The 26,220-nt window shown below is 47.1% G+C and overlaps 1 protein-coding gene across 1 annotated transcript; it reads left to right on the plus strand.

The window, feature by feature from the left end:
- Positions 1-712: 712 nt before the first annotated feature.
- On the plus strand, positions 713-24,020 carry vgll4b (vestigial-like family member 4b; the record flags this gene model as incomplete). Its single annotated transcript, XM_080546177.1, has 5 exons — positions 713-847; positions 10,985-11,165; positions 21,337-21,547; positions 22,288-22,444; positions 23,773-24,020. The coding sequence occupies exons 1-5, from the start codon at positions 766-768 to the stop codon at positions 24,018-24,020; spliced, it is 879 nt and encodes a 292-aa protein (XP_080402303.1). The 5' UTR covers positions 713-765.
- Between the last annotated feature and the right edge of the window lie 2,200 nt (positions 24,021-26,220).

Raw genomic sequence — 26,220 nt, forward strand, 5'->3', positions numbered from 1 at the left:
CTCTCTCTCCCTCTCTCTCTCTCTCTCTCTCTCTCTCTCCCCTCTCTGTCTCTCTCTGTCTCTCTGCCTCTCTTTCTCTCTCCCTCTCTCTCTCTCTCTCTCTCCCTCTCTCTCTCTCTGTCTCTCTCTCTCCCACCCCCTCTCTCTCTCCCACTCCCCCCCACCCCCTCTCTCTCTCTCTCTCCCCCCCCTCTCTCACTCTCTCTCTCCCACCACCCACCCCTCTCTCTCTCCCCCCCCCCCCCCTCTCTCTCCCCCCCCACCCCCACCCCCACCCCCACTCTCACACCCCCACCCCCTCCCTCCCACCCTCTCTCTCCCCCCTCTCTCTCTGTATGCTTTTCGGAGGCTGATGTTGTGCACAGAGAAACATCCCTGACATTTTCAGCGCTCCAGGGATTGGGAGGCTACATTAGAGGAAGCTCTAGTGGACATACTGCCATACCTAGGATAGCCTGCGTGTCAGCCAGGGCAGTCACTTACAGCGGGCTGTGAGGGAACTGACGCTGCGACCCTTTTTGTCCTAACTAAATACATTAAAAAACATATTAAAAGTAAAAAAAACTCCCCTTTGAGTTTTCGGGAAGTATTTTTACTATTCGGTTGTCTTTTTCCCGAGGAGTTTATTTTTGGTTAAGAGTTAAAAGGCTGGGCCTTTTTTTAGCGTGTTGTCGATTTTTTCCAGCCGGTTTTCAGCCGATCATTTCTCGCTCTCGCTCCGGTTGGAAAGCAAAATAGCTGGTCTTTTTGCTCACCCGATAATAAATGCTGCTTACGAAAATGGACCTGTTGAATTACCAGTACTTGGACAAAATGAACAACAACATTGGCATACTTTGTTACGAAGGTAAACACGCTTCTTTTGGGTCTCTTTCGTTATTTTGTTGACTGTTCTTGAATCGTTTTTTGGGGAACTTTGTTGACTGAGCACCGACTTGCGTTGTGACTGTTTTAACGTGATAGATGAAGTTGTGTAAACAGCAATAACTGTTTAATAATAATAACAACTGTAAACAGCAATAACTGTTTAATAATAATAACTGTAAACAGCAATAACTGTTTAATAATAATAACAACTGTAAACAGCAATAACTGTTTAATAATAATAACAACTGTAAACAGTTACTTGACACATTCATTTTCTTCGAAGATATTACATTCTATTCGTTCATGAACGCTACAATGCCACATTAAGTACAGAAGTTATACTCGCCTGACGTGGGATGTTGGAAAATAGACGTAGACATATTTATATTTGTGCTTAAACCAACAGTAGGCTATTTAAAATAATGTCGATATTGTCTTTTGTCAGGAATGAAAGAAAGTGTGAAGCCTCATTGAATGTAGGTTGGTTCTGTGTTATAAAGTCTCAGGCGAGGTGGTTTATTTTCTCTTGAAGTTTGGAAATAGTTTGGAGACATGACACCACTTCCATTCTTAAAGTGAGAGCGACATGGCTTCCATATTTCCCTCTTTAAAAATTCTCATATTTTTGTATAATTTACTTGGAAATTAAATAATATCTTCTGTGTGTGGTGTCATGTTGTCATGTGAAAGGACGGAATTGTGTTTTTGCTCTCTATCATTGGCAGATGAATAGTATTGGCTGTAATAAAGCCTCTGTAATTGCCCAAGCTGGTATTGTAGATATTGTAGGAATTATGTGTTGCATAATTAAGCTACGCTGATTCTCTCTCCCTAGTGTTGGATCTTACTTTGCATTTTGACTTTTGTTTGGCATCTGTGGTGGGCTGGTGGCATAATTTAACCACTACAACATTGTTGTAACATTGTTTGTGACATTGTTATTACTTTTACACACAGACTAGGCCGGAGTACAGCGTTCATTTGATTTCATTTTCATTAGTGTTTCAGTGTGAACCATGGCATCATTGCATCATTGCCTGTCCTCCCAATGCTCAACAGGTTGCCAGTGAGAATAGCCTTTGTGGCCAGTCATTTTATGAATGCACCCATGTGGAGGAACATGAACCACGTCATATGTGGAAGTATGTCAGGCCAGGGGCTGAAGGTCTTGACTGAAGGGGGTGATATATGGAGGGAGGGGGTGATATATGGAGGGGGTGATGTATGGAGGGAGGGGGGGGGGGGCTCGTCCAGGCAGTACCAGCCTCCTGTTGTCAGCTATCACTTGTCAGGGGCAGAAATGTGATCCAGGCCGCGTCCTGCATGGACCCTCAATGCATGTTCCACACCGTAGCGTGGCCAATGGGAAGCAGGGGGGACCAGGAACTGTGAGAACATATGGAGGAGGTGGAGGAGAGTTAGAACATGGAGGAGGAGAGGAAGGGTTAGAACATGGAAGAGGAGAAGAAGAGTTAGAACATGGAGGAGAAGAAGAGTTAGAAGATGGAGGAGAAGAGTTAGAACATGGAGGAGGAGAAGAAGAGTTAGAAGATGGAGGAGGAGGAAGAGTTAGAACATGGAGGAGAAGAAGAGTTAGAACATGGAGGAGGAGAAGAGTTAGAACATGGAGGAGAAGAAGAGTTAGAACATGGAGGAGGAGAAGAGTTAGAACATGGAGGAGAAGAGTTAGAACATGGAGGAGAAGGAGAGTTAGAACATGGAGGAGGAGAAGAGTTAGAACATGGAGGAGAAGAAGAGTTAGAACATGGAAGAGAAGAAGAGTTAGAACATGGAGGAGAAGAAGAGTTAGAACATGGAGGAGAAGAAGAAGAGTTAGAACATGGAGAAGAGTTAGAACATGGAGGAGGAGAAGAGTTAGAACATGGAGGAGGAGAAGAGTTAGAACATGGAGGAGGAAGAAGAGTTAGAAGATGGAAGAGAAGAAGAGTTAGAACATGGAGGAGAAGAAGAGTTAGAACATGGAAGAGAAGAAGAGTTAGAACATGGAGGAGAAGAAGAGTTAGAACATGGAGGAGGAAGAAGAGTTAGAACATGGAAGAGAAGAAGAGTTAGAACATGGAGGAGAAGAAGAGTTAGAACATGGAGGAGAAGAAGAAGAGTTAGAACATGGAGGAGGAGAAGAGTTAGAACATGGAGGAGGAGAAGAGTTAGAAGATGGAGGAGAAGAAGAGTTAGAACATGGAGGAGAAGGGTTAGAACATGGAGGAGAAGAGTTAGAACATGGAGGAGAGGAAGAGTTAGAACATGGAGGAGGAGAAGAGTTAGAACATGGAGGAGGAGAAGAGTTAGAACATGGAGGAGGAGAAGAGTTAGAACATGGAGGAGGAGAAGAGTTAGAACATGGAGGAGGAAGAAGAGTTAGAACATGGAGGAGGAGAAGAGTTAGAACATGGAGGAGGAGAAGAGTTAGAACATGGAGGAGGAGAAGAGTTAGAACATGGAGGAGAAGAGTTAGAACATGGAGGAGGAGAAGAGTTAGAACATGGAGGAGAAGAAGAGTTAGAAGATGGAGGAGGAGAAGAGTTAGAACATGGAGGAGGAGAAGAGTTAGAACATGGAGGAGGAGAAGAGTTAGAACATGGAGGAGGAGAAGAGTAGAACATGGAGGAGGAGAAGAGTTAGAACATGGAGAAGGAGAAGAGTTAGAACATGGAGGAGAAGAAGAGTTAGAACATGGAGGAGAAGAGTTAGAACATGGAGGAGAAGAAGAGTTAGAACATGGAGGAGAAGAGTTAGAACATGGAGGAGAAGAAGAGTTAGAACATGGAGGAGGAGAAGAGTTAGAACATGGAGAAGGAGAAGAGTTAGAACATGGAGGAGGAGAAGAGTTAGAACATGGAGGAGGAGAAGAGTTAGAAGATGGAGGAGAAGAAGAGTTAGAACATGGAGGAGGAGAAGAAGAGTTAGAACATGGAGGAGGAGAAGAGTTAGAACATGGAGGAGAAGAAGAGTTAGAACATGGAGGAGGAGAAGAGTTAGAACATGGAGGAGAAGAGTTAGAACATGGAGGAGGAGAAGAGTTAGAACATGGAGGAGGAGAAGAGTTAGAACATGGAGGAGGAGAAGAGTTAGAACATGGAGGAGGAGAAGAGTTAGAACATGGAGGAGAAGAAGAGTTAGAACATGGAGGAGAAGAAGAGTTAGAACATGGAGGAGGAGAAGAGTTAGAACATGGAGGAGGAGAAGAGTTAGAACATGGAGGAGGAGAAGAGTTAGAACATGGAGGAGAAGAGTTAGAACATGGAGGAGGAGAAGAGTTAGAACATGGAGGAGGAGAAGAGTTAGAACATGGAGGAGGAGAAGAGTTAGAACATGGAGGAGAAGAGTTAGAACATGGAGGAGGAGAAGAGTTAGAACATGGAGGAGAAGAAGAGTTAGAAGATGGAGGAGGAGAAGAGTTAGAACATGGAGGAGAAGAAGAGTTAGAACATGGAGGAGGAGAAGAGTTAGAACATGGAGGAGGAGAAGAGTTAGAACATGGAGGAGGAGAAGAGTTAGAACATGGAGGAGGAGAAGAGTTAGAACATGGAGGAGAAGAAGAGTTAGAACATGGAGGAGGAGAAGAGTTAGAACATTGAGGAGGAGGATAGTAGAACAACTATTTTTCAGGTGTTTTCAGGAGATGATAATTAAAGGAGCTTGTCACACTTTGATATGAGACTTACCACACTAACTAAAACACAATGCAGATCCTAGTGGGTCAAAGCCATGTCCTCTGGCTCTCCACTGTTGAAAAACCCCTTAGTAAGCAGTACTCTGCCATTGGGAGATAGTGTGCTACTCTGGGCTGACTGCGACCCCACCACCACCACCAGCAACAGGACCCTGTAACCACAGTCTTTGCTCTCCTAGTCTGGGCTAGGGGCAGGTTGTGGTTGGGATAGGTCGAATGTTCTCTTCAAATTAAGCCCATTTAGTGGGATTACTTGTTGTTTCAGGCCATAATGTGATTCTGGAGGGAGAAATACTTGTACATTACCGACTGCTGGTTATGCCCACCATAATGGTACCACTCATTATGGTGGGCATATAATCAACATATGTCTTTGATCTGTACTTTTTTGTCATCAATTGTATTTAGATTCCATAGTTTTTTTATTCTTTTTACATTTAAAAAAATCAATCAGTGGAAGGTTTTCAGTAGGCCTCTCCAGTATCTCATAGATTGCTTTACACATTTGTTTTTGACCTTTATCAGCTGACTGACTTTTCCAGCTGAAACGGACTCACTCGACCTTTTCAAGATTAGATAAAAGAACCAATCATTCGGGAGCTCCTTCAGGATCAGGCAGGTCCGTCTCTGTCTGATTGATAGACATCAATGCTAGGGCCTCAGGGGCCCTTCACTCCATGTCCTGTAATTGCTCATCAGTATCCTATTCACAAGGCAGAACCAGAGAGAACGCTACAAAACAGTGACATACAGAAGAGTCACTGTCTGTATTTGGCAAGGAGGAACACATATTTAGATTTTCTATTGTGAAATGTTCTTCTTGGTTGTGCGTTACTGAACAGTAGATCCTGTTTGGAGCAGGGCATTTGATAACATGTCTCATTCCGTTCTATACATTTACAGTGAGCCCGTCCTCCGATTTCTACCTCCACCAGACTCCCCTCCTCCGCATCAGACCTTGTTATTAAGCGTTCCTAGTGAAGTCATCAGCCCTGGCTAATGCTACTCTCCTACATCTGAGTCAACAGGTGAACTGGACTTTCCCGGTCCTTGAATATCAAATCAACGTTTATTTATCATATGCACAGGATGTAGCCTAAATGGTACACTGAAATGCTTGAAACAAGCAAACCAAACTCAACCGTAACTCTATCCATAACCAAACCCTATCCCTCTCAACAGCGTAGGGTAAATAAATGGATGGAAATAAAAGGGAATAATTCCAACAACCCAACAGGCAGTAAGGCTCAGGTCTGGTCCTGAGAGGCAGCCTTAGACCCTACTGGGCTCTGACCCGGCCAATGTACTCAGTGCTGGTGAAGGAGAGGTGACGAGGAGAGGAGACGAGGAGACTACTGTAGAGGATTGGGATGCAGCCCTCGGATCAGAGCTACTGGGTCCACTAGAAAGTCTCTCTGTCTTTGTGTCTCTCTCTCTCTCTCTCTCTCTCTCCCTCTCTCCCTCCTTTAGCCCGGTCAAGTGACCCAGTGACAGGGGAGGATGGAAATACACAATCAGAAGCAGCAGCAGCAGAAGCAGCCATAGCTGCTGTCGGTAGCACACGGTGGCAGGTCTGCCTGTCAGCTATTTATACTGGGTTGTGCAGAATCACAGAGACCACATGTCTGGTCTATTACAGCCTGGGAAGACGTAGACTAGGCCGCCGCCAGCCTGTAAAGATAGATGATTAGCTAACAGGGCTCTAGATAGTTAGTAGGGATGTGCATAACTCAACATCTTCATGGTCGATTAATCAGTGGGTGGTATGAACGATTAATCGATTTTCCGATGAGTGCCGACGTTCACCATGACAGCCATGGATCATCGGCATAAAATCACATGAAATCCTAAACACAAAAAAGTTTTTTTGCTGGACTTTGCTGGACGTTGTTAGCCTATTCCAACAGCACTCTGTAAACTAACTTACACAACGCGCAGTTGAATGACGTCAGACTCTCGTCCCGTTCCACACTCAATAGTAATAATATGCAATAATAATTACTGAACTAGGCTATATTAATATTATGCTTGTGTATATTGTTTTTCTGTGCATGATTAATACAAAAACAACAACTAATAGTGCTACAGAACCGACATTAGTTCTGTTCGTTAATTTACGTTTATTTGAATGGGGAAACATTTTTAACGGTCCAAATGTAAAAAATCTACTTTGACCCTCGGGAATGATTAATCGATTATTCTGTACCATCCCTAATATTTAGATAGATGATTAGCTAACAGTCCTCTGGATAGATGGATGGATAGATAGATAGATAGGCTAGGTGATTAGCTAACAGGGCTCTAGATAGATAGATAGATAGATAGATAGATGTAGAGATGATTAGCTAACAAGGCTCTGTATAGAGAGATCCCCAGTGAACATGCTGCTACTACAGGGGAGGCTGGCGGAGGTGGACATCGGAGGACGGGCTCACACCGCGTTTTGATGCCGTTCCTCATTCCGTTCCATTCCATACATTACAATGAAGCCTGTCCTCCAATGTCCACCTCCACCAGCCTCCAGTGCTACTGTCCATAGATGTGCACCCCAACCAAATGGTCACTGCATGGCTGCTGGAATGTGTTCATTGATTCCCAAAGTGTAGGTCTGCCCTTTGCCAATGCTGCAGGCCAAGGCCATGGCATTGGTTGAAACTATGTGTTTTGATAGGCTCCTCCTTCCTATTGGATCATAACAATGGTGTTATTGTTGCACAAGTTGGTTCTATATAGTTATTTTGTTGGTTCTATTTACAGTGTGCGAGCTCAATATAGAGGAACTCAAGTTTGTTGAAGTTCAAATGCTATTTTGACCCAGGCAGGCCTATGCTGTGGCTCCACTGGGACTGCGTCCCCAAAAAGCTGAGTTTAAATTCTGTCGGACCGAGCCAGCTGTGTGTGTGTGTGTGTGTGCATGCATGCCTGTGTGAGTCTGTGTGTGTGTGTGGCGTGCGTGTGGGTGGGAGGAGGGAATGCTGACTGTCAGTTTTCCTGCTGAACACAGGAGAAAAAAGCTGCATGCTGTGGGAAGGTGAAAACCCCCGGAGCTCTGTGCCTTTGTCCCCCCCCCACCGCCTTCATGGGGCGCTCTCCTGTCAGCCCCAGGCGACAGTCAAGGTCTTTCACCGCGAGCATTCAGTACGCTGCTGCATTCAAGGGATCAAATGGAATAGAGATCGTGGCGATCAGACATCCGCTTGGATGTTTCCAGAACAAGGCCACTATTGGTCGTGCCATTCATGCATTTTAAAAAATAAAAGATTCATACATTTTAAAAATAAAAAGGTATCCCTCGGGCTCGGCTCAGGTTACAGAGAATGTTGGCCAAAAATATAATTTGCAGAGAGAGGGAGCGAGAGAGGGGTAGCTTGAGCTATGCTTAGTTTTTGCTTTTTAAAGCCCTGCGAGGAGAGGAGGGAGGAGGGAGTTCACCTCTGTAATATGATCCGATTCTGACTTGGAGTGTTTGAAGTCTTGAGAGGAGCTTGATCTCCTTTGATCATCCACCCTTTAATGGCTGCCTTTCATGAGATCAAACGTGGAGAGTGTCTCTCCTGACACACCGGCAGATAGAGATCTTTATGTCTCTCTGAGGCGGTTCCTAGCAAAGGTTACTGTACCAGACGACGGGGCTGGCCGAGGCAGATAAGACTCCTCTCGTTTGGCACGGTTCAACCTATCTATCTTCCCCCCCTCCTCCGCTCTCATCCACCAACACTGTCTGTGGGAAACGCTACACTCTTATAGAAGAGTCTCCACTGAGATGTCTGTGGACGATGAAACGCATGCCCAGTTCGTCCTCACTCTGGAACCGTATCGGTGGGCTGGTGGAGGTAGAAATCGGAGGACGGCTCATTGTGATGCATGAAATGGCACGAGGAATGGTATCAGATGCACATTCCTCATTCCATTCCATGCATTGTAATGAGCCAGTCCTCCGATTCCTTCCTCCACTGGCCTCCCCTGGTACGGAGCCTCGACGTGGGAGGTCCTGGTGTCCGTTTCTGGATACTTCCTAACTAAGAAATTACATGCGTCTCCAGTGGAGCTTTTTCAGGCCTTGTTTTGTGCCCTTGTGGGTTCATTGTGAGGCTGTTTTAGTTCCTGATTATTTTGGGCCCTGCACAGTATACTTTGCGACGAGGGTGTAAAATAAATGTATAAATGCAGTCTGAGAGTTCTGCCGTACTACACATCCCCACGGCACATTCAACAGAACCTGCATGAAAGGTTTCCTCCTTTGGCAGATGGTAACATTGTGTATTTTGTGCACAGGGTAAATAGACCCTACAAGTCTTCTTTTCAGCCACCATAGTGTTGTCAGTGTAGCTTACGTTTACAGAGAAACAAGCCTGTTGGAACATTTGTCAGTAGCACCCTTCTCCCCACGCCGTCTGGCCCCGCCCCCCCCCTCTCGGAGCCCTTCAGTCCCGGGCCTAAGATAAGCCAGACCTATTATGTGTCGTGTGTTCTGAGTGGCTGTGCCGAACGTGGGCTGTTCTGTCCTCCGTTCTGTCGTAGTCCAGCCGAAAAGGCTTCTCTTTATTACTCTCTCTTTCTATTTCTCTCTCTCTCTCTCTCTCTGCTCTCTTTCTCCCCCCCTCTCCCTCTCCCCCCCCTCCTCCCTCTCTCTCTGTCTCTCTCTCTCTTTCTTTCTCTCTCTTTCTCTCTCTCTCTCTCCCCCCCCCTCTCTCTCCCCCCCCTCTCTCTCTCTTTCTCTCACTCTCTCCCTCTCTCTCTTGCTCCTGCCAAAAACAATGATGTCATCCCCTGGTTGCCATGGAGTGCTCCTCAGACGAGCTGAACACGCCGGTCAGTAAAATGGGCTGCTTGTTTAGGCTCCTCACACGCTGCCCTACCGCCGGGGGAGAGAGAGAAAGAGAGAGGGAGAGAGAGGGAGAGAGAGAGAGAGAGAGAGAGGAGAGAGAGAGAGAGAGAGAGAGAGAGAGAGAGAGAGAGAGAGAGAGAGAGAGAGAGAGAGAGAGAGAGAGAGAGAGAGAGAGAGAGAGAGAGAGAGAGAGAGAGAGAGAGAGAGAGAGAGAGAGAGAGAGAGAGAGAGAGAGAGAGAGAGAGAGAGAGAGAGAGAGAGAGAGAGAGAGAGAGAGAGAGGAGAGGTCCTGTTTCACTGTTTCACTGCATTCGAACGCCCAGAGGTTTTAGTTTTTCTTTATTGTTCCAAATGAGAATGATCAGAGCATCTTTTTATTTTATTTTTTACATTTTTGTTGACGTTGTTGTTGTTGTTGTTTTGTCTCAAGTCCAGACTAATACAGAATTACCTTAGTTAGATTCTAACTATTATTATTATTATTATTAATTATTATTATAATTATTATTCTGGACTTGAGTCAGTTAGTTAGAATCTAACTAAGGTAATTCTGTATTAGTCTGGACTTGAGACAAAACAACAACAACAACAACAACAACAACAACAACAACAATGTTAATCTTGAGTGCAGATGAATCAGCATTAAGGGCCTATGTTTTGATTGTAGATGAGCTTTGATTTAAAACCGGACTTTTGATATTTTTAAAAACGTTTCAAATGGAAGTGTTGCATTAAGGTTTTTTGTCTCAGTAAATACCGCTGTACTGTTGCTTGGGTTGGGCTGGAGCCATCTCTAGTGGAAAGTCCCCCTCCCGCCTGAACGCCAGGAGTAGTTTTCCTGCCTCTCTCCCACTCTCTCTCTGTTTGCCTTGAGAGCCGCTCCACAGAAATGAATCCCATCCATTTATTTCAGCTCTTCTGTTTCCAAGATTACAACCAGTCTCACCCCTCCGACATACGCCAGCTCCTCCACCGAGGAGAACCATAGCCTTTTACTGCCTACACAGGACGTTTGGTAGTAAATAACACGTTTAAAAAGAAGCTTGTGGTTGAGTGTTTTAACGCGGCAGTAAAAGATTGCGAGCGGCGGCTCAGATGGAGCGTAATCCCGTCTAATTATTCTCCTTTCACGTTTATGGCTGCTCTGCAAGTAGACACACATGTGACTGTGGAGGAGAATAGTTATGTCTACATCAGTCGGCTGGTTGATAAAATAACACACACACACACACACACACACACACACATACTACTCCACAGTAAAAAAACAAACAGAACATGGTGAAATGTTTTATATGTTTTAATGAGCTCTTTGGAGCCAGCGGGTCTGTTTTCCCAGTGATACTGTAGTGCCAAGCGTGGGACGGTGTTGCCGTCCAGGTCCATTTCCTCCTGGACGGCCCTGGAGACCTTCATGCATACATGTTGTCATGACGATCCCAGTCCGTCTTATGTGTCCACCAGAATCACCTCAATCACCAACTGCCAACGAATTTCCGGAACACTCACCACATTTGGGGGGTTACGCTCATGCAGACCTGTTGAATATTAACTTGAGTGTTATTTGTGTGTGTGTGTGTGTGTGTGTGGTTAAGGTGAGGCTGCGTTGAGAGGGGACCCCAGGCTCCAGTCCCTGTCCTCCCACCATAACCACAGGACGGGCCCTCCTCCCATCAGCCCCAGTAAGAGGAAACACAGCGGGGACCTGCCGGACGATGACATCGACTGTGACAACGAGCACGTGGCCAAGATGAGCCGGCTCTTCGCCACACAGCTGTACGTACACGTGCATGGGATGGAGGGATAGCCCTGGATACTAGTATAGATAATCCCTCGGATGGGTGGGTGCTTAGGTAGATGGGTAGGTAGGGTGATGGGTAGGTGGGTAGGTGCGTATGTAGGCAGGTGCTTTAGTGTTCCCTAGGTGGGGTAATTACAGTGTTGCAGCCACCAGTGGCACATAATCACACAAAGGACAAGTGCAAACACGTAATAAAGTACAAGAACACACAGTCTAACCGTATAACAGGCTGTGCAGTGGATGAATAACTGATCTACATATATGCAGTGCTATATGTTAAAAAGGTAGGAGTATTGAATGGTTGATATACATGTTGAGTTGGAGGAGCTAATACTGGTTTGGGGGGTGGAGGGGGGGGGGGTCACGTTGGGGCTGCACTCGATTCATTAACACCGTTCAACGCAATCAAGTACATGACATTTATGACGGGAGCTGGTGAAAGGGGGAACAAGTCGGCAACCGACCGAATGTTCAGACTTTTATTCTGAAAAAATTATAAATAAATGTCAACATTGTTGAAAATCAATGACACACTAGCTAGTCAAGCCAAAATATTGCAATGCAATTGATTCGGTGAGTAATCCCCACTACTACCTAGTTAACTATAACACTACTTTACATTGTTAGCAGGCTCACAAAACAACATTAGCTTGCAAGCCAAATTCAATTTTGGAAAACATCCTCAAACCGTGGACTAGCACAACACAGCTTATTTTGTGAGCCTGCTAACAATGTAAAGTAGTTTTATAGTTAATTAGGTAGTAGTGGGGATTACTCACCGAATCCATTCAGAATAAAAGTCTGAACATTTGGATTGGTTGCCGACTTGGTGGCCGACTTGTTCCCCTTTTCACCATCTGCCATCATGTTTATGATTAGTTTAACAACAAACGCTATGTGTTACTGATATCACTGTTCATTACACACATATTATTGGCACATATCTGCAGATAGCATTGCACTGCAAGAAGTCTCAACTGCTCCACATTTCTGGTTCCCCACAGTGTACTGTTGGTTGGTAGTGAAGGTGGGTATTGTGTGTCTTGGGTTGAGTATGTGAGCTCTGTAGGCTGGGCTGGGTAGGCTAGGGCTTAGAGGCCTTATATTAGCTATGGGCTAGGTAAGCCTATACTGGCACCATGGATGGCTGGTTATGTGAGCTCTGCGCAGGACATGGCAGGTCGGAGCTGGGTAGGCCTTGGCTGGGGTAGCCCTGGGTTAGGCCTTGGCTGGGGTAGGCCTTGGCTGGGGTAGGCCATGGCTGGGGTAGGCCATGGCTGGGGTAGGCCTTGGCTGGGGTAGGCCTTGGCTGGGGTAGGCCTTGGCTGGGGTAGGCCTTGGCTGGGGTAGGCCATGGCTGGGGTAGGCCTTGGCTGGGGTAGGCCTTGGCTGGGGTAGGCCTTGGCTGGGTTAGGCCATGGCTGGGGTAGGCCATGGCTGGGGTAGGCCTTGGCTGGGGTAGGCCTTGGCTGGGGTAGGCCTTGGCTGGGGTAGGCCTTGGCTGGGGTAGACCTTGGCTGGGGTAGGCCTTGGCTGGGGTAGGCCTTGGCTGGGTTAGGCCTTGGCTGGGGTAGGCCATGACTGGGGTAGGCCTTGGCTGGGGTAGGCCATGACTGGGGTAGGCCTTGGCTGGGGTAGGCCTTGGCTGGGGTAGGCCTTGGCTGGGGTAGGCCTTGGCTGGGGTAGGCCTTGGCTGGGTTAGGCCTTGGCTGGGTTAGGCCTTGGCTGGGTTAGGCCTTGGCTGGGTTAGGCCTTGGCTGGGTTAGGCCTGGCACTATGCAGGTGAACTCTCAGGCCTGGGAACGCTGTGAACCCTCTGAACGCTCTGAAGAGCCCGCCATGACTGAGCTCTGAGTCCCCAGAATACCACAGATTCCAAACCTGTGATTGGAGCACATGGTTGGCCCTCTGTTGCCATTCCATGGTTATGATTGGCCAGCCTGTGGAGCTCGGCCAATGCCCTGGTAGCAGCCGCTCCGGAGGCCCGGAGATTCCTGACATTCCTGCCCGGAATGGCCCGGCCTGCTGGCGAGGGTTGGAGCAGCGTTGGACTAGCGTTGGGTCATGGGACCTCAGACATGGCTATTTATTGTTGAATAACGCACCACAGTGTCAAGGCAGAGCGGCCCAGACTAGCTCACACCCTGGGAATGCTGGGAACCAATTAGGACCCAAGTGTCAGGGAGTGAGGGAGAGGAAGGTAGAGGAAGAGAGAGGGGGAGGGAGGGAGGGAGAGGGGGAGAGAGAGAGAGAGGGGTGGAGAGGGGGAGAGAGAGGGGGAGAGAGAGAGAGAGAGAGAGGGAGAGGGAGAGGGAGAGGGAGAGAGAGGGAGAGAGAGGGAGAGAGAGGGAGAGAGGGGAGAGAGGGGGAGAGAGAGAGAGAGAGAGAGAGAGAGAGAGAGAGAGAGAGAGAGAGAGAGAGAGAGAGAGAGAGAGAGAGAGAGAGAGAGAGAGAGAGAGAGAGAGAGAGAGGGTAAGGAGAACAGTGACAGCACGCAGTTTCACTTTAGACGGAGGGTATTGGGTTCTTAGTATTTTATTGATCTTGTTATGTATTTTTCTTATGTAAGACTTGTTTTGCAAATAAGTGTAGCTGATGTCTGCAGGTTTGTGTGGCTGCTGGCTATAAGAACCAGGGACATCATGAAGAATAGGACTTTTCTACTCCGCATTCCTCCGCACGTGCTGGGAGCTGCTGTTTCCACCATGTGAGCAGTTTGGCTCATAACAAAGGATCATAAGTGCTGATGCTTATCTAACCAGCTCAGCATGGTTTTCAGTCAGAGGCCCGTGAACATTATCATTGTTTATGGGTTGTTCCCTGCTGCCCCCCCACCCCCTTCCCAACCACCCCCCCCCTTCTCCTGAAACAACAATGCAATCTTCAGTCTGTGTGGTCGATCAATCTCCGAGAGACATTTGTCATATGCCTTGTGGCTAAATTTGACATTGATTCATATGTAAATATAAACCCGCAAATCATGTGGGTTCTGAAAATGTTGCTTAGTTGTGAAACTCAAACCCACACATGTTACATTGTTGTTCGCCGCCCTATGAATACGGCATCATTCGCCTTGAACGTCTCCGGGGTAAACTGTCTTTTCCTAAGCTGCGTAGGAGGTAGCACTGGCCTGTATACAGAGTAAATGCCAGGGTTTTCCACCTCATTTTCAGTGTGTGTGTGTGTGTGTGTGTGTGTGTGTGTGTGTGTGTGTCTTTGTGTGTTAGACTATGGAAGGTCTTCTTCTGCAGTGTTTAATGGTGGTAGCCTAGGTTACGGGTGGTCTTCTTCTGCAGTGTTTAACGGTGGTAGCCTAGGTTACGGAAGGTCTTCTCCTGCAGTGTTTAATGGTGGTAGCCTAGGTTACGGATGGTCTTCTTCTGCAGTGTTTAATGGCGGTAGCCTAGGTTACGGAAGGTCTTCTCCTGCAGTGTTTAATGGTGGTAGCCTAGGTTACGGGTGGTCTTCTTCTGCAGTGTTTAATGGTGGTAGCCTAGGTTACGGGTGGTCTTCTTCTGCAGTGTTTAATGGTGGTAGCCTAGGTTACGGAAGGTCTTCTTCTGCAGTGTTTAATGGTGGTAGCCTAGGTTACGGGTGGTCTTCTCCTGCAGTGTTTAATGGCGGTAGCCTAGTGAGCAGACCTGGGTCAAGTTAGGCTTCATTAACCTTCTTATACTTGAGCCGGTCCTGATTGAGTTCACCTGTCTTCCTGAGTTAAACGGTCTGCTAGAGAGGAGAGTAGGTCACTGTGTGTGGCGGTTGTTGTTTTCCTCCGGCGGTAGGTAGCTGACACCTGACACCACGGGCCGGTCCGGCTCGGGTTACTATTATTGGTCCAATCAGAGGGCTAAATCTGGGGGCTGGGGTGTGGGGCCGCAAGCAAGCAAACAGGCGACTCTTGCAAACAAATCTCTCGCGTGATGATATGTTTATGTATCTTGGAAATGTGTGCTTTTCCCCTACTCGGTTTTACCCACTGGAAATTGAAATGTGTGGAAAACAGTTTTCTTGTGAAATTCCATGGTTGCTTTTTCAGCGTTTTGAAACGTCTTTACTATACTGAAACCAAACACAGTGCTGCTTATTGAACTACATCATTGAACCGTCGTTAAATGCTCTTTTAAAAAGCCAGATGGGACAAGGAGACCCTGCCTCTGGGGGCCACGGCAGTAGCAGAAAGACCCCGTCTCTCTCTCCCTCTCTTGTGTTGTTGTTGTGTGGAACACTGGTCATGCGGGGGCCATTTTCCTCCTTCTGACTGCTGCAGCTGAAAACAAAGAGGCCTTCTTATCCTGTCAGCCTGTCAGCCCGGCGGCTGCTCCTCGGCTGCTGCTGTGGGTTGGGAAGGCTTGCTGTGGCCCGTCTCCCAGGAGGCCCATCCTGCTGTAGTTTCCCCCCCGCGCCCCCCGCCCCCCTCCCCCTCCTCTCCCCCCCATCCCCAGTCCCTACAAGTCCCTACTCAGTGCTGCAGTTAAGAGGCCCTGGGAACTGTAGTCACTGTGTCTTATACACTGGGTGAAAACACACTGTGCTCGGAGCATCTGGGAAAACGCTTTTCTACTAAGTAAATCTCATTAAATTGTTACTCGCGAGTGTTGAGTGGGGGTGCTTGATTTATTTGGTTCAGGGCTGCTATTCCACCGGTCGTCTCACTGTAGCTGAATCAAGAGCAGATAGAGTATTTGAAAGTATTTGACGTCATGCGTGTGACCCGGGTCTGCTGTGGGTGATCTGGGCACCGATGTTCATTTAGAATCTGTGGTAAGACCCCCTGAGCTGAAAACAGGCAGCCTTGAACTGCATTATAACCCTGCATCCCATTCTCTACCATCCTCCCTCCCGAAGTATGCTCTCACTCACTCCCCCTCATGGATTTACTATGCAAGGACTAGCAAGACATGTCGTGTAGTTTAAACCCCTCTAGCATGGATTTTTAACCCCCCAAATCCAGTGTTTTATTAATCTATGAGGCACAGTGAAGGAGCGCGCACTTCAGGAAGAAGGAGGGTAGAGATTGGGACGTGAGCCCAGGGCTTGCTGCTGTCCCTAGCTGGGAACCACCGTGAGCCCAGGGCCTTGCTGCTGTCCCTAGCTGGGAACCACCGTGAGCCCAGGGCCTTGTCCATACTGCAGCTGGGAACTCTGCGAGCGCTGCTTTCTCATGGCTCTGTCCCCATGCAGCCCGACGCAGCGGAGTCACAACACTGCCAATGTGGCCACGGCTGGCTGACGAAATCATACTACGCTGTTGTTACACACACAGGGCTTTCTGTGGAGGACGTGCGTGTGTGTGTGTGTGTGTGTGTGTGTGTGTGTGTGTCTGTGTGTGTGTCTGTCTGTCTGTCTGTGTGAGAACAGGCTGTAAAACTTTTGATGTGTGTTTTTTGCACGCCGTCTCTGTTGTCTTAATGTCCTTTCTTTCCTGGCGTCAGTTTAGAGGCCTATGCTGGTTTTACAGCTTGTGTTCAGAATATTTAATAGATCATTTACATTTGCAAATGCTAGGCTGTAGGCATTTTAGTTAATGCGTTTAGTTTAGCGTTAGTTACGTTACAGGGAACATGTATGTTGCTCTATGACTTAATGAGCGGCCTGTGACATACGTTATTTTCCCAGAGCTAGTAAACAACATCGCTACGTCGCCTCTGAAACTTTTTGTTTTTGTGTCTGACTTCCTCCCTCTCACACTTGTTGTGACCGCAAAAGAGCTTCTGCTAATGACAGAACCGAGTTGGGTCCATGTAGGCCATTCACCGTGTGGTTAGTGGAGGCCCGTAACAGCACGGGACAGTACCGGGTCATGTTAGCAACCTGTGGTTCTGCTTCCTCCTCCTCCTCCTCCCCGCTCTGCTGCGCCTGATTATTCCCAGATGTTTCCTGTATCTCTCAGGGCGAGGCGTGGCGAAATAAAGTCCCAGCTCAGCCAGGATTTGAGGCATAGTGAGGTTTCTCTCAAACTCCCAATGAAACACAATTGTGAGAAAATGCCCCCACGTTTTATTGCTCTAGGTCTTTAAATAAAGTTGTCTCGCTAGCTAACTGGGCACTGCTAGCTGTTATTAGATAACTAACTGATACAGCCCTCCTTTAGCTGTATTAGCTAACTAACTGACACATCCCTGTTCTTATGAAGTCCACACCAGTGTTTCAGACTCTATTGTTTATCTGTTTTATCCACAATAATATTTATCAGATCAGCCTTTCACCGCTAGCCTGGGTTACATATATAGAAACAGTGTCTGTTTGGCTCGCCGAACACTCTCATATGGATTTCCACTTGAGGTCGACCCTTAAGACACAGCAACATGGGAACAACGACTGTAAAGCTTGGTATTAAAGGAGGAGCGGAGAGTTTTAGTAGTGTAGACGGAAGAATTACTTTATCATTTATGTATTGTGGCTTTGCTCTGATTCTGTAATTAATGGATCAGTTCTACCACAAGTGCCACCACTAATTCTATACTACACAAAACCCAATGTGTTGTAAAAGAATAAAATATATACCCACTATGTGCTACAACATTGTAGCCATTGATGCTACCACTACTGTGTGTGTGTGTGTGTGTTATTTTATTTATTTATTTATATATACATATAATATATGTATATATAACCAAATAAATCAAGCACCCCTCAACACTTGCGAGTAACAATTTAATGAGATTTGTATGTATATATATATATATATATATATATATATATATATATATATATATATATATATATATATATATATACATATACATACAGCTATTATCTTTCTTACTCTCTCTTTCTTGAAGTCAAATGAAAGTCTTTTTCTTCTTTTTCTTTTTAGATGTTCTTTGGCTAGGCTAATGCTTCTTTGACTGTACTTTGATTCAGTGTGTGAAGGTTGACATGGCCCAAGGCAACAACCAAAAAAGAAGGTAGTGAACATTTATTGTGAAATGGAAGCAACCTGCCCAGACTCTTTTCTTCAACTTTATTTAGTTTTCCTCCCCCGCCCCCCTCAGACAGCTTGCCAGGTTTGAGGCCCCGTCCTCCGCAGCCCTAGGCCCACGGCTAGGTCTTCTTGTGGGACTACGTGGGCTTGTCTTCATGCTCTTTGCCAGTGATTAAAGTTGGGCCAGAAAGTTGGAGCCCGCCCCCCACCCCACCTCCAACCCACACCCCTCCACTCCCCCTCCCTTCATCAAAACAGATGGAGCGCTCATATTCTCATTTCTCACATGACGTTGATAGAAGTCTTAAAACTCTTTAAAGGTACGGGCAATTACTTTTCTACAAACGTGAATTACTCCCCCCCTCCTCCCCTCTCCCCTCCTCTCTCTTACTCCATCCCTCCGCCTCCCTCTACTCCAAGGCTGTTTAAAGCTCTGGGGAGAACCGCAATATCACTGTCCTACCACGGACATGTTGGGACTGGTCTCTAGGGCTCTGTGGAGTGGAGTAATGAGAGTGGAAGAAGAAAGAAGGGATTGTGGTCCTCCCTCTCTCTCTCTCCCTCCCTCCCTCCCCCCCCTGCCCGCCTAAGTAGAGAGAGCTTATCACAACTCTGTTTATGTTTGAAGATAAAGCGAGGAAACTTCTGCTGAGAGTCAGCTGAAGTTTGTTGAACACTTCTGCACGGGGCACTAAATGCCTTTTACAATTGACTTGAACTAAACGCAAGTGCGATATGATTCATTCTCCTACACCATAATATATAGTTACTTGGCCGCGGTTTAGGCTTGAACCCCGTGGGATTGAAAGAGTACGATAGCGTGTCGGAGAGGGAAATGAACTAAAAGGTTTCGGGATTCTGTTTGAGAAAATCTCGACTTGAAGACTCTTTCCTCCCAGATCTAGCTCTGAGCTGTTGGCCAGGTTCCACGCTACTTTGATGTATTGTTTCTGTGTTTGTGTGGTTTGCCAAGGCTCCCCTCTCTCCTTCTCTCTCCTGTGTGTGTGTCTGTGGTGTGTGTGTGTGTGTGTGTGTGTGTGTGTGTGTGTGTGTGTGTGTGTCAGAGACAAGGCTACTAGTGAAATGTATCAGTGGAAACTGGGAAGGAGAAAAGGGGAAGGCAAAAACGGAAGGAAACCCTCGACCTGCTTCTATTGTACCTCTGGTCTCCTACATTGACTAAAAGACTCTCTTTCTCTCTCTCTCTCTTTCTCTCTCTCTTTATCTCTCTCGCTCTCTCCTTTGCTCCGTTGCCATTTGTTACTGTGGAAAAGACATTTCCGGTGGCTGTAACAGTGAATCCCAGATGCTTTCCCCACCAGTGTGGTTGCCTAGTGTGTTTTCTGTGTGTAGTTGTGGATTGGCGGTCAAAAGCACAAATGGGGCTCATTGTCGATTTTTTCCTCCTGTGTTCCTGTGCTGCTCCAAAGGCTGGGGGGAGGTAGTGGTGCTCCTCTAAGGGCTGATGGAGGTAGTGGTGCTCCTCTAAGGGCTGGGGGAGGTAGTGGTGCTGGTCTAAGGGCTGGGGGGAGGTAGTGGTTCTGCTCTAAGGGCTGGGGGGAGGTAGTGGTTCTGCTCTAAGGGCTGGGGGGAGGTAGTGGTGCTGCTTTAAGGGCTGGGGGAGGTAGTGGTGCTGCTTTAAGGGCTGGGGGAGGTAGTGGTGCTGCTCTAAGGGCTGGGGGGAGGTAGTGGTGCTTCTCTAAGGGCTGAGGGAGGTAGTGGTGTTGCTCTAAGGGCTGGGGGAGGTAGTGGTGCTTCTCTAAGGGCTGAGGGAGGTAGTGGTGTTGCTCTAAGGGCTGGGGGAGGTAGTGGTGCTCCTCTAAGGGCTGGGGGAGGTAGTGGTGCTGCTCTAAGGGCTGGGGGAGGTAGTGGTGTTGCTCTAAGGGCTGGGGGAGGTAGTGGTGTTGCTCTAAGGGCTGGGGGAGGTAGTGGTGTTGCTCTAAGGGCTGGGGGAGGTAGTGGTGTTGCTCTAAGGGCTGGGGGAGGTAGTGGTGCTGCTTTAAGGGCTGGGGGAGGTAGTGGTGCTGCTCTAAGGGCTGGGGGAGGTAGTGGTGCTCCTCTAAGGGCTGGGGGAGGTAGTGGTGTTGCTCTAAGGGCTGGGGGAGGTAGTGGTGCTGCTCTAAGGGCTGGGGGAGGTAGTGGTGTTGCTCTAAGGGCTGGGGGGAGGTAGTGGTGTTGCTCTAAGGGCTGGGGGGAGGTAGTGGTGTTGCTCTAAGGGCTGGGGGGAGGTAGTGGTGTTGCTCTAAGGGCTGGGGGGAGGTCGTGGTGTTGCTCTAAGGGCTGGGGGAGGTAGTGGTGTTGCTATAAGGGCTGGGGGAGGTAGTGGTGCTGGTAGTAGTGAGGTTTCCTCTTCTGTAGCCCAGAGAGGAAGCCCTTAGCTGGGCCTCAACACTGACGACAGCAGTGGGGGCGGCTTCTCCAGGAAGGGCGGAATACACAGCAGAACAATGCACACACCACTTCCACACATTTACTGGCATACACTCAGTGGGGAACAATGGGAACGACGCAGTGCTTGTAACAACAGCAGTCATGCAGAGCTAGCTCTCAGGAGGTAACGGTGGTCATTCAGTAGGGTTTCCCACAATGAATTCAGAGGTGAATGGAAGTCACTTTCAGAGTGGGGAATTGAATTGGGTTTGGGGTTGAAGGAAAAAGGCACAATTATCTTAAAGTAAAAGCTCCGCTAATGAGCTTTAGAAAGCAATAAAGCAGCTTGTGAAACCTTAAACGTTCTTATCTCCAAGAGTGTCATCTTGTTCCAAAGGTCATGAACAGTACAGGCTAGGATGACCTTGTTGTTTTGTAGAAAACAGACAGTTCTTTTTGACAGTTTAAAAGTGTATAATTTGACTAGTTGATTTGATGATTTGCAGTGAACTTGGCTTGGATATGGATAAGTTACGAGAAGTGTGTGTGTGTGTGTGTGTGTGTGTGTGTGTGTGTGTGTGAGTGTATGTGTGTGTGTGCGTGTGTGTACAGATTGTTCTTATCAAGGCCTCTGGCGGACTGGGACTGAGGGTTGAGTGCTGTAGAGCGCACCATGCCAAGTGTACAGAGGCCTATATTAATAGCGCTGCCTGTTGATGTTGTGTTTGACATGGACCTACTAACAATCCTCCCCTTGTTCCCCTTCTCCAGAAACACACACACACACACACACACACCTCCCTTACTGTAGCTGACCGACGTCTCTCTCTCTCTCTCTCCTCTCGTTGCAGAGGCAAGCCCTCCAACGGGGACTACCGTGGCGGTAAAGACCCCCGGGAGCGCAGCCGCAGCCCCATCGAACGTCTCCACGGCAACCACCACCTCTACGCCCACATGCCCAGCCTGGCCATGGACCAGCCGCTGGCGCTGACCAAAAACAACATGGACACGGCACGGACCGCCAGCATCTCGCCCAGCATCAGCCCCGTGGAGCGTCAGCAGGTAACACTCCAGCCTGCAGTATGGAAGCAGTGTTGCCCCATCAATTACAGAATAAGAATAAGAATAAGAATAAGAATAACTTTATTTGTATAGCGCTTTTCCTGCAAACGTTGCAGCTCAAAGTGCTTTAATCATTATATCATCTTAATTTAATTATTTTGTAATTTAAAGGCAATATTAAAAAGATGGGTTTTTAGTCTTGACGTGAACATATTTGCTGAGGTTGCATCTCTAATCTCACAATCTGGAGCATAAAATGAGAACGCAGCCTCACCACTCTTCTTTTGTACATGTGGTACGCAGAGAAAACCAGCGTCAGAAGACCTGAGAGCTCTATTGGGCTGATATGCTAGCAAAAGACCTGAGAGCTCTATTGGGCTGATATGCTAGCAAAAGGTCTTTCAAATATTCACATAGACTGTGGTCTCTCTGGGATTCGCACTGCATCTACTGTAGGTCCATACCATTCAGCACTGTAGATAATCCTTCCCGTGTCGACGAAAACCTTCTCCTCTAGCACCCTCCTAACCACAATCTCACAATCTCCTGTAGGAAACGCTGAGACCGGCTTTGTAGATCTTCTGCCTGTAGACTGGGTTTAAAGGCTTCGATCGGTCCGTTCCCTGATCTGAGCAATACTAATATCAAACAGAGATGTAGAAAGTACTTAAAGGTGCTCTTTTTCTTCAGAAGTCCTAATCCGTGTTGTTTTTGTCGTTGGTTTGTTTGTTGGTGTTTAGAATCGTCCGTCTGTCATCACGTGTGCTCCTGCCAACAACCGGAACTGTAACCTGTCTCACTGCCCGGTGTCTCACTGCCCGGTGTCCCACTGCCCGGTGTCTCACAACGGCTGCCCCTCCAGCCTGCCTGCCAGCTACAGGAGACCCCCTCCTAACAGTGAGTTCACCCCAGCACACAAACCCTGTACAAACCAACACAACCAAACACACCCTGCTGTGTACAAACCAACACAACCAAACCAGGTTTTTTTGTCAATCAATTTGGAATTTCTGCACACACGCACCAGGATCACTTACCCATTTAAACCAATAGGAGCCCCTACCCATTCAAATGGTCAGGACACCCTTCAACAGTAGGAACCTGAGGCCATTCTATTACCCCACCATAGGGCAGATCTGTATCAGTCTGTTACCCCACCATAGGGCAGATCTATATCCGTCTGTTACCCCACCATAGGGCAGATCTCTATCAGTAAGTTACCCCACCATAGGGCAGATCTCTATCAGTCTGTTACCCCACCATAGGGCAGATCTCTATCAGTCTGTTACCCCACCATAGGGCAGATCTCTATCAGTCTGTTACCCCACCATAGGGCAGATCTATCAGTCTGTTACCCCACCATAGGGCAGATTCGTGTCAGTCAGGAAGCAGGAGTTGTTTAGGTAAGAACCCCAGTAATAATAACACCACTGTACAGTATATTCTGACCGGAAGCCTGTGATTGGTCCAGGCCTCCCCTGGCGGCACTGAGGCTAGTCCCGGGTCAATCTGGGGTCACGGGAAACGAGAGTTCTCATCTCCCCGGAGGGTTGCTCTCTGGGCAGGGTCCACGCAGTAACGGGTACCAGACTGGGTTATGTAACCCAAAAACTGCTGCTTCCCGTCAGTGTGTCTGTACAGCGTTGTGTATTTATGGCTCGTCTGTAGTTTTGATAGAAGGTCCAACTGACGTTCCTCTCGTCTGATGTAGCGGCAGATTTACAGCCGTCCTGTCCTATGGGTGCAGATCAACTTTGTGTAGAGCCAGCTTCTTTAAAAACGCGGCATCTAAAACACCAGCATCTAAATCACTAGCATCTAAATCACTAGCATCTAAAACACTAGCATCTAAAAACACTAGCATCTAAATCACTGACAGTGCCCATTCTGTTGAAGGCTCATTCATTTAGAGTGGCTTCAGATGTGGCAGTTGATCTATTGTTCTACAGTTGCGAGTTGCGGCCAAGTGTTTCTTAGTTCCGCCGTGATGTGCTATTATTAGCTCTTATAAGGCAATGTGGAAAAAGTGCATCACTGTACACGTGGTGGTGATGATGATGATGATGATGTAAAAATGCTTTACTGTACATAATAGTGGTGATTATGATGATGACAAAGTGCTTTATTGTACATATAGTGATGATGGTGGTGGTGGTGGCGGCGGTGATGAAGATGATGATGATTTAGATAACTAACAGCACCCCTCCCCCCCTCCCTCTTCCAAGCCAACACGGTGTGCGACCCGGTGATCGAGGAGCACTTCCGCCGCAGCCTGGGGAAGAACTACAAGGAGCCGGAGCCCGTGACCAACTCGGTGTCCATCACCGGCTCTGTGGACGACCACTTCGCCAAGGCCCTCGGGGAGACGTGGCTGCAGATCAAGAACCGAGGAAGCTCCTCCTCCACCAGCCCTGACTCCTCCCCCTCCAACCACATGGTCAACCACAACCACTCCCCCTCCGTCATGTCCTGAAGGGAGAAACCAATCAGCAAAACAAACAAACACCAGACCTGGCTCATTTACATATTACGAATGCTTTTCGGAGGTTTGAGCTGCGCTTGATTTTAGTTTGTCTGGTACGACAGAACCAATGGGATAGTCCTAAGAGTGCGAATCAAGCGCACCTCAAATACGTTGGGAGTGTTTGTCTGATGTGAATGACGAAGTCTGGTGCAATTCTACTACCCTGCATGAGTTAGCCAAGCTAGGAGCAGAGCTAGTCAATAGCCATGTACATAAAGATGGAGGAAGGAAGGGGTTTTCTCTGTCTCTCATTTTGTCCTTTTTTTTTTTCTCTTTTTGTTTTCTGTTTTTCTCTTCTTTTTTGTATTTCTTTTTGAAGTAGGTTTGCATACTGCTTTGTGTCTGTGTTATTGGACGCCCAAAACATTTGAAAGGACAGAAAAGCTAGAAAGCGAGAGAATCTTCTGTTTCTCTACCAGATGTTATCACGAAGCATCCCCAACCCACCTGCCTTTTGTTACCAAAGAAAACTCCTCGGATGCAAAAATCGTATCTATCGCCCCTCAAAAAAAGACAAAAGCCATTCTTTCATCTCACCCCTCCATTTTGTCTTCTTCCTCCTCCTCCTCCTCCTCTCTGGAACCTCTAGAACCACACACTGCATGGTCGCCTCTCGCCCGCCTCTCAGTCCTGTTGTTATGTATGTGTATACTTGAAGAGAAAGGCCTAGTCTGATTTGCACTAATGTCGAGGGCTGAAGGTTGCGCGCCAACCTCCTGTTGGATACACATGCTATTTTGTTGGAATGTCGTTCTTTGTTCATAATGTTCTGAGGGCAAACTGCTGACGTTGATGGTTAAAGGTGATGTTGCATCTCTCCACGTGGTCAGACATGTTTTAGTTTTTATTTCTCGGTGTGGGGGGGTTTGGGAGAAGATGCCTAAAGTTTTGATTTCTTTCATCAGACCGTTCTGTATGGTTGGTGCCCAACAACTAGACCGTGTCATATTCTAAACATAAACATGGGCATTGTAATTATTATTTAGGATTTGTTTCCCCCAAGCACTGTGGTTTGGTAGATTTTAGTTTAAGGTTTGATGGGTAAAATAGTGCTTTACAGATGCATGTTTTTTTTTTTTTTTTTTAAATAGCTGGTATCTATTAATGTTTAGACATTTCAATCTTAATAACTAGCCTTTTTCTTCAGATTTTAGTTATATGTTTCGTCAGTAACAGTCGTAGGTAAACTCACTGCTGGTACAGTTGTCTCCATATTGTTCTTTTGTATTCAACCTTCATGATGGTGTCAGCCAGCAGACAGCCTCCGGACAGGCCTTCTAAATATGATCAGTTGGATTTCTATCGTGTTAAACCGTGGTACAGGATGCTCGAGTATTTTTTTTGCATGACTGAACAAGAAAATCAGTGACAGCCGGAGACAGGCCAACTATAGTTGACTTAATATGCTGATAAACTGTTGAGACGAGGTGTTTTTAGTATCTTGATACTCCGATATTTCGTCGCCTTTTTGTTGTTCTTATGACTTATCTCTGAACAAGTTTGTATTGTGGCAGTGGGCCGCTGCAGAGTGTGAGACTGACCCGTTAACTCTCTATCAACCTGTACCCAGGTGTCATACATTCCTCCTCTAGGGAACGTAGTACAGGCCAGGTGCATCTTTCTCTCTCAGTATCCGTAGAGCTACTAACCAGCCCAGGAGCGTGAGGACTAGGGAGGCTAAGCTGGAGCTTGAAGAAGCTTCTCCGTTGTTAAAATAGTTTCTTTTCTAGTGGTCAGAATGTCCATACATTCCAACATCCCAGTTCTAGAACTTTAGACATGACTCCTCATCTACTCAGACACCGGTTTCTAACTACCCTATCCAGCTGCCAGTCAGTTGATGTGTCGCCACGTGTGTTTCTGAGTTAGGATTAATAAGAACGTAAAAAGGCATCTAAAGGAATAGTTAGTAGTCCTCCTCCTCCATCACACACGACTGGTTTTCACTTTGTATGTTTTCTGTAAATGTATCTGACATGAGAAAAGTGTATGAATTATGATGCTATTAGGCCGTCATGAAATCGTCATTTAATAATATGCATGAACACAGAGGGAATGGGGGCCTAGTGTCCCGAGGTCATTATCATTATTATTATTATTATTATTATTACTATCTCCACATTTCACTACCATTACTAGGTAGGAGGCT

The sequence above is a fragment of the Nansenia antarctica genome (genome assembly GCF_963989245.1).
Source record: "Nansenia antarctica genome assembly, chromosome: 15".
Lineage (NCBI taxonomy): Eukaryota > Metazoa > Chordata > Actinopteri > Argentiniformes > Microstomatidae > Nansenia > Nansenia antarctica.